Here is a 9,243-nt window from a genome sequence, read left to right on the forward strand (position 1 = left end):
ATTGTTTTTATTCTTGGGTAAATACAGTGTAAATCAACAAACCATTTACACTGAACTGTTGGTGCTGTGAACTATAATCTTAAAAAATTCAATGAAATGTTTTAGAAAATGTTTTTTTTTCTCTAAACAGTGGCAACCTGGATAAATAGCTAATACCACTATAAAGTACTATTCATTTTTTTGGCAGACCTAAAAAGATTGAGCAGATGATTGGAATATTACAGCTTTATAAAACTTGACTTTGAATTTAGAGCAAAGACTTAGGCTAGACTCTCCATGAGTCTCGCCGAAAATGATTTCAGCAGCATTAGAAAAAAATGTGAGTGGAACGCATAGAAAATTAATCATATTTTGGTATTTTAAGCAAAAAAGTTTATATCGTTGGGAAAGCAATTAGGAAATGTTTTATCTTTGCTGGTGCAATTGTGTCTTTCAGCCAATGTAAAACATTTTCTTGGAAGCAGCTTCATCTTTAATCACCGTAACACCCGCTGTCACTTGCCAGTGGTGCTGTCCAGAATAATGTTTAAAAGGGAAATCTTGTGTATTTTCAGATCACGTCCGGCTCTGTTCGCTTGGTGCTTCAAGACAGCAAGGCATTAGTAAGCGAATGGAAGGAGCCACAGGGCAGGAACATCAGTGTGGCTGCTTGCAACCACACTCAGGTGGTGCTTGCTGTCGGCCGTGCCCTTTACTATCTCAAGATTCTGGCTGGAGAGCTAAAACAGATTAGGTAGGAATATCTGGTATGCATGATGAACAATCTGCTTATACAAAACATTAACTTTTGCTTCTAAGTGAAATGAAATGATAACCTTTTCCTAAAAATATGCACGCCTGCTCCTTATATTTTGTCTGCATACATCACACAACTCTGCAACCATTTTACTAGTAAACTATAATAAAGGTTGAGTGCTCTTTTGGTTGTTAATTTGATCTTCTAGTGCAGGGGTGCACCCACTTTTTTGCTCCAACATCCCACACGACTTGACAAGCAGGTTTGACAGGTCCTTTATGTTAGCCCACGCTGTCGGCACCACAATGAAGATCCTGATAAGAGTGTAATGATTGTTAAATAAGTCAGATATGCATGTTCAATAAAAGGGTACATGGTCGATTGGTCGCCCGGAAGGTAAGTGATAATTACCATTTAAATCGTTGCTCAAATTCCCTAAATGCAAACTGCGAATTACTATTTAGTCATACTTAATGCCCTAGTAATTATTAGGCTAAAGAAAAGCTCCAAATTTCCCGGACTTTTATTGTTTTTTGTTGGAGAACTTGTTAAGACCCTGACTGACGTAGCTTCTTAAAGGGACAACGCATGTACATACGAACTCTTATACGCTCACACGTCGGCTCAGTGAAACTGCTCATGGCCATTGTTGGCTTTTATTAATGCGTAGACCGTGTTGTTTTACCTTGTTTTGTCGCCGGTCTTTTGGTCGCCTGTTGCCGTGGTGACCAAAAGACTGGCGACCAAAAGACTGGCGACCAAAAGACGGCGGCCAAAAGACCGGCGACCAATCGACCGCACACGCAATAAAAGTATGATTATTGTGGCGGCCTTATTGTGATGTCACAGCACAAATGAGATATCATTCAGGCCCGAAAGAAACTAACAGACTGGATCAAATCTTGCTCTTGTAGTGAGCACCCCTGTTCTAGTGGGTCTGTTGAGTATCGATTTTGTCAGTCTCCAATATCTAAGATACACACAGCTTTACATTATCTAAAGTTTGCTATGATATGTCCAGATTAACACCCGTCTCTCTGTCTACCACTTGCCTCTGTTTCAGCAACACAGATATGGAACATGAGGTAGCCTGCCTTGACATCACCCCACTAGGCGAGGGTGTTAGTGAATCACCACTCTGTGCTGTGGGACTGTGGACTGACATCTCAGCCCGTGTGCTTAAACTACCCTGCTTCTCAGCCCTTCACAAGGAAATGCTGGGTGGAGGTGAGAGGAAAAAAGAAGGCTGGGTGCACCAGCAAGTAAACAGAATTGCTGTTTCTGACTTCTCCAAGTACACTGTAAACTTCGGAGGTGTCAAGTGAAGTTTATTTCCATTCCGCAGTCAAAGTAGTGTAATGCCTTAATGGACTTTACAATTCCACTACAGTGGGATTTCCTTACCGCTCACGCACTCTCAAAGCCAGGACAAAAACTTCCCTAAAACCTTCACATAAATAAAAGCACAGAGTTGAGGGAAATTGCTTCGTGACGAACCGCACGCTGAATGTAGGCTAAGAGCAGTTTGGCACCTTATTTGACATTTTATTTGATGGACGGTCTTAGGACATAAAAACTTCAAGTACAAGTAAAAAATAAAAATAAAAAGAATACCCTGCAATACACATTTCTGAACTACTGGAGGGTAAAATGCTTTTCCCTGTAGATGCCCAAGGCCTGTACCAGTAATTCTTCATTTACTCCTTTGTTGAAGGTTTTGAGAAATAATTAGGATAGCCATATTTTAAATCACACAACTTTAATCGAATTGAAAAAGTCAGCAATGTGTAGAGCAGATCTTCTCATCGTGAACAGGAGTCCTCTTACCAGTTTGTATCAACCATGATAAATAAATATCATTAATGCACAGCATCACACACTTTCAATCTGAGCGTTGATAGCTTTCAATTGAAATTATTCCTCCAAAACATAAAGATTGTCTTTCTGTCTTATAATTATTTGTAAGCCTCCCAAAGCAGTGCAATGGTATATTTCCCCTGAGTTTCCATATTAATATTGTTAGTTTAGCATTGTATTGCTTCAAGCATATATGCTCTCGAGATGATAGCTGTCATTGATTTCCAAATCTAATTGTTTTTGTCGCAATTTTCACTGTGTTGTTGCCATGTGTACACCTTACTTTAACAACATGAAAAATATTTAATTTTGTTGTGACCATCCCTAGAGATTATTCCTCGCTCCATCCTAATGACAACATTTGAAGGCAGCTACTACCTTCTGTGTGCCCTCGGAGATGGTGCACTCTTCTACTTTGGTCTCGATCTGCAGACGGGTATGTCTTTTTTTGTGGCTTCTGTTCATACATAGTTAAAAAAAGAAAAACATTTGATCATCAGTCTTGTATAAGGCCATGAAAAGCTATTTTAGTGTTAATTACGGTTACGAGTAGCTTCTTGTCTGTTAAACCATCCCCAATTTTCTGCTATGAATGCAAAAAAAAAGTAACGTCTTATAATTGTTATCTTATTAGGTTTTCCAGTTAAACATTTCTTTTATTGATCTTTGATGACGCCTTTTTGCACATTAAAGTCTCGCTGTCATGTCAATAGTTACTTTATTCTATGAGATTGGACTTTTCTGATTTAATATTCACTGCCTTTTTGATCGTAAAATAAACCAAAGTGGTCGTTTTAATCGGAACTGATGTAATGGCCTGCTGCCTTGTTCAAATATGACTCAAAAATTATCCTACTTATTTAAAAAAAAAACATTTATTTTGAGATAAAAATGTCATCGTTATGCTTTCTGTAGTCTAGACTCAAGTGGCATAAAAGAAAATATTTACCTTTCATTTTTATGTCAGCGCCAACATTTTGTTTGCATTGGAATAAAAGCTAGTGGTTTGGAGCATTAATTTCTCTACACTTGTCCCAACTGGAACAGCAAAATGACTCTGGAAATAACTTCTTCAGAACTTTCTTACTCTAATGAGCTACTTTTGTTTTCATATTCCAACTCGCCACATTCTAAAATCCAAGAGTCTCCACTGTAATTTTCGACCAAAAACTCAGACTACTGTGTAAAATGTTGTTCTTTTACCTAGGCTAAGCTGTTTTTCCACTATATACTCGGAAGTGACTACAAAGTGTTTGTTCTTTCATGATTCTTGGAAGACGCTACAATGTGACAGCTTATGTCGACATGTGCACACCCACAAAAGGATGCTGTGATTCTTGTGGAGTCGGCAACATATTATTAACAATGGTCCTTCCATTGCACTTCTGTCACCATAGGTACCCTAAGTGAGCGCAAGAAGGTCACCCTGGGTACTCAGCCTACAGTGCTGCGGACCTTTCGATCTCTATCCACCTCCAATGTTTTTGCCTGTTCTGACCGGCCCACCGTCATATATTCTTCCAACCACAAGCTAGTCTTTTCTAACGTCAACCTCAAGGAGGTCAACTATATGTGTCCACTCAACTCAGAAGGCTATCCTGACAGGTCAGCATTTGATGGAACTCAATACAGGCTTCCCCGATTAATCGTAGACTTCAGCTATTCCAACATTGTGAACTTTTACTTCTAACCAAAGCCTTAAACTTTGTATAATGCCATGTGCTGTTTAACTAAAAGTCCTTGACCAAATCTGTCCCTGGTTACAGTCTGGCTCTGGCTAACAACAGCACTCTGACAATTGGCACCATTGATGAGATTCAGAAACTACACATCCGTACTGTTCCTCTCTATGAATCCCCAAGGTTAGTGTTGTTCTCAGTTTGAGCAGTTTTTTTAGGGTTAGTTTATTTTCATAAGCATTGTTATTGTTTTATTTTCATTCTTGTTTTGTTGCACATCTGTTCCTGTACATTTTTCCTTCCCTTGTTGACATAAATAGCTCTGTTAATTATTGTAAATTGTTCATCGTTATATTCAAGAACACAGATATTTCCAGTGTGACTTGCCTTGCTTTTATTTTATCTGTTGCTGTCTCGTTATTCCCACACTTTCCCCCCTCAGTTGTTTACTTGCTTTTTATGATCTCCCTTTTGTCATCTCACAACTTCTTTTGTTCACCCCCTTAGGCGGATCTGCTACCAAGAAATTTCACAGTGTTTTGGGGTTCTATCTAGTCGGGTGGAGATTCAGGATGTAAGCGGTACCACCTCTGCTGTGCGACCCAGTGCAAGTACCCAGGTACTGTAGCTACCACTATCTTGGGATAATAAGTATACTGCACATATGACACAACCATGCTAATGATGCACAGAATTTATAACATGAGAACATGATGACTGTACTTTCTTAGTCCGGGATTATTTTTTTGTCATATTGGCAATTTAGTTTGGTTAAGATTAGCCCAGTCATTTGACATGAAAAAAATAAATAAGAAAATGGATTAATTATTACTTTGTTTAATGTAGTTTGTGGATTTCAAGGGATTGCAAATAATTGTGGCAGCAGTGTACAACCTCAGGGCCAAAAAAACACAGATTTTACCATCATGTAATTGGATTTAAATCCAACAAGGATTCTGTTTTCACTGAAATCTTAGCAACTTGAGTTGGCAGTCATGCTGAGCCCATGAAATATGTCCTTATGGATATGCAATTAATTTCAGGCTTGTTGTCTCACCACCCAATCTTTTGCTTCACAGTAGTTCAAAGCTTCAGGCAGAGTTTTTAAATTTTTCTTGACTTGGCCTAAATGAAAATTGTTATGTGAAATAATTAACATCAAAATGAAATTAAGTTATGTTGTGTCCATTTCAGTGTCCCCCTAGAAATAGGTAATTGAGAATATAAGTGAAACAAGTCTTTTATTATATGTATATTGTGAAACAGATCTCTTCCAAACAAGTCCTTTTTATGCCCCAAAAGGCACACTTCCCCTGTTTCGTCTGGACAAAACCTAAAATGTCTATGGTTTGGACCTTTTGAGCTGGTGTGAATACAAAACAGTGTTACTAAATTCGTGATTAATTTGTCTCATATTATTGACAATAACATTGCATATCGGCAAGCATGTATCAGACAATATATATATATATATATATATATATATATATATATATATATATATATATATATATATATATATATATATATATATATATATATATATATATATATATATATATATACATCACCTGCTATTTTAGCGCGGCAGACCTATTAAAAATCTAAATTCAATAAGGAATGCTTTCTAAATCACTACCAGTCTATGTAAATTTGGAGTAATTGACACTTACCATTAAAATACCATCTTTTGGACAAAATGCTGACGTAATACTGAACCAAAATCCTTTCAATTCTTTTGCCACAACTTATGTCACAGCCACCACAGTAAGATGTCTTGATACGAATTTATACATACTACCAGGGTGCACAGCTTGTACAGACAAATCATTGCCTTTTGCACAATGACCACAAAGAGGCTTACCTGATTTGAATGCTGCGCATCTGGTACCATGGATGGTGCCAATTCTACTGTGGAGCTTTTTCTCACAAAGATATGAATCACTGCAGAAACTTTGTTATTATTCTCTTTGTATTAATTTCAGACCTTTCCCATCTCATATATTTCTAGGCTCTCTCCAGCAGCGTGAGCTCCAGTAAGCTCTTCCCCAGTAGCACTTCTCTCCATGAGACATCTTTTGGCGACGAGGTAGAGGTTCACAGTCTGCTTGTCGTGGATCAGCACACCTTTGAAGGTGAGACTGCCAGATGTACCTGCTCAATCCTTTTTTGATCTGAGTGTTGGCACCTTTTATATGATGCCTCTGCTCTGATAGTGAAATACTAAAATTCTGCTTGGAGAATATATCTTGGGTTCATCAGGTCAGTCAGCTCTGTTTTTTCCTCAGCCTTGACATTCATCAACATTTATTCTCTCATAAATATTAACTCAGGTGTATAAACAAAATTTGCATTAACATGCTTCTAGACAGATTTTATCCCTAACCTCCTTCCATTGGTTTATTGGGTTATTCATGAAACATAAACCCATTATACACAGCATTACTGTTGTGTAGCATAATGGGATAATTTTGCCCTCACTTGTTTGAACATCACGCTTTTAATGTGAACTCTTTTGAAAGTTAAAACATTTGTTTGCTCTCCTGATTGTTTTGTAATGTACGCATCCTTGGGTGACCCAGGAATTCAGAACGCTGTATAAATTAGGACCAATTATTTAAATAATTTTAAATAAAAAACTAGGTAAGATAATCCCATCTGTTTTTTTTTTACATAAATAGTGTTGGTTCCATTTATTTGGGGGAAAGGTTAATTTTAATGACTATTTATCTTATTTTTTTAATTTTATGTATTTGCAATTAATGCCTTTTCATATCATTATTAGTAGAATAAAATAAATAAATGGTTATATCAGACATCCAATAAAAAGTCTGTAGCTGCTACATAATTAAAATTGGTCATGTAAAATATGCCTCATTTAAAATGTACTAATTCTTGTGGAACCCCAGGATACCTTTTGCTCGGTACAAAATTTGCAGCATTTAAAATTAATAGTATCTCTCAACAACACGGGCAAATAAACATCCTTCCCCAATAAAATATTTCTTGGTCTTGCTACTCAACATTCACGTTCCAGAATTTGGATTTCCACTTTTATGTCTGCCTTCCCTTGCATAGTAGAGCAATTTTGTTTCTTTGAAACACTCAAGCATTGTGCTCTAAAAAATATTTTTGTGCTGTATTTGTTTCAGTCCTTCATGCCCATCAGTTCCTTCCAAGTGAATATGCCCTCAGTATGGTGTCTTGCAGACTGGGAAAAGACCCATCAGTGTATTTCATTGTCGGTACTGCTATGGTCTACCCAGAGGAGGCTGAGCCCAAGCAGGGGCGCATAATTGTCTTTCACTACACTGACGGTCAGTATGCAGACTTTTCTTTTGCCTTTTTTCTCCACAAAACAGAAGCACAAGCAAATGTTTTTCTTCTTTTCTCCAACCTTTTGTTGTTTATCTTTACACTGATTCTATTTTTCTTTACTTTTATCATACTACTCGGTTTGATTTTATTCTTATCCACTTCGTCCTTTTTCATCACTCAGGGACACTTGTTCCGCCTCTCACTTAATCATTGCTTATCACTTCTTATCAGTAAAGTCCTTCACCCTCACCGCTTCTGCTTATTTCCTTTCATGCTATGTCCTTGCAAATGTCTAATTGCATACCTTGCGCATGTGCAGTAATGCTGCACATTTCACTGATTTTGCTTATTTGTTTGTTTGATTTGAACCGCTGTTATAGTTGATGTGTTTGTCTTTAAGTTCTTGTCGTCTAAGTTCAAGCTGAGCAGCACTTTGAAAAGGGAAACTAATTGTTGTAATCATCTCTTTAGGAAAGCTACAAACCGTAGCAGAAAAGGAAGTGAAAGGAGCTGTCTACTCAATGGTTGAGTTCAATGGCAAACTCTTGGCCAGTATCAATAGCACGGTAATTACCGCTTTCGCATCTCACACATAAATTACTTGACTGTTCACGGTCGGACTGGAACAATGGTCTGCCGGTGCTGTGGCAGGTGTCAGCCCACAAAAACTGTAGGGTTTGGGGCAGATCTGTGACCCCCCCCTTAATATTAAACACCGGCACATTTAAATTCAATTGTTTGGTCTTGTTCTTACAACAATCAATTACTCAATTGGAGTGTATCTTTCAGGTGCGTCTGTATGAGTGGACGGCCGAGAAGGAGCTTCGGACTGAGTGCAACCACTACAACAACATTATGGCCTTGTACCTGAAGACAAAAGGAGATTTTATCTTGGTGGGAGACCTGATGAGGTCTGTCTTGTTGCTGGCCTACAAACCCATGGAGGGCAACTTTGAGGAGGTACCACAAAACCATGAACTCTAACTACTAGGGTCTGACATTTTTCTTCCTTGTTAATTCGGCTAGTGATTAATGGGAATTGGGGGGGGGGGGGGAGCAACTGTATTATATTTGAGATGGTTGGATCAAAAGGATTCACAATGAGTGCTAAGATTATAGTATGTAAGGTGTATGTAGAAACTACAATTTAAAATTTGATACTTTAAACAAATAATTAATTTCCTCCAAAAGATAGTTTGAGACCGTAGTGCCCCTGCGATATTAATTAGATTAGATGAGATGAACTTTATTTCATTCTATATCTATACTTGTATAAGATCCAATTTCGTACTGAAATAAAACCAAACTTATGCCAGTTCAATTTGATTCCCTAATGGCATTTGAATGCAGGATTATTGGTTTGTTTTCTTTTCGTACCAATTTAAGTTACAATGTTTCACATTTACATTTTATAATGGATTAAGTTATCAAAACAGGTTTTGCACTTTTTGAAAATGGAGTGCTTCTACATGCAAATTCTGCATTTTAAATTTATGCAATACGTGGTTTGCCATAAAACATTTCTTGGTCATTAATCAGCCAACATTTTCTATCATGCTATGTTACGTTTAAAATTGAATGGCAGCTGTTCAGTTAAGGTAGTTTCCCAAACCTTAGTCTCCCATTGGAAATTAGCAGTTAAGTACAGTTTAT

General features: G+C 37.5%; 1 protein-coding gene across 1 annotated transcript in view; it reads left to right on the top strand.

The window, feature by feature from the left end:
• The window catches only part of ddb1 (damage-specific DNA binding protein 1), a 29,429-nt gene that overhangs the window by 13,198 nt on the left and 6,988 nt on the right, over positions 1-9,243 (top strand). The window contains exons 13-22 of the mRNA XM_077620004.1: positions 555-733; positions 1,800-1,963; positions 2,922-3,029; positions 3,991-4,198; positions 4,360-4,455; positions 4,780-4,891; positions 6,284-6,407; positions 7,425-7,589; positions 8,062-8,156; positions 8,380-8,550. Of these exons, the coding sequence (XP_077476130.1) occupies positions 555-733; positions 1,800-1,963; positions 2,922-3,029; positions 3,991-4,198; positions 4,360-4,455; positions 4,780-4,891; positions 6,284-6,407; positions 7,425-7,589; positions 8,062-8,156; positions 8,380-8,550 (1,422 nt within the window). The remainder of the gene's footprint in view (positions 1-554; positions 734-1,799; positions 1,964-2,921; positions 3,030-3,990; positions 4,199-4,359; positions 4,456-4,779; positions 4,892-6,283; positions 6,408-7,424; positions 7,590-8,061; positions 8,157-8,379; positions 8,551-9,243) is intronic.

This window comes from Stigmatopora argus, chromosome 2 (genome assembly GCF_051989625.1).
Source record: "Stigmatopora argus isolate UIUO_Sarg chromosome 2, RoL_Sarg_1.0, whole genome shotgun sequence".
In the NCBI taxonomy this organism is placed as follows: Eukaryota; Metazoa; Chordata; class Actinopteri; order Syngnathiformes; family Syngnathidae; genus Stigmatopora; species Stigmatopora argus.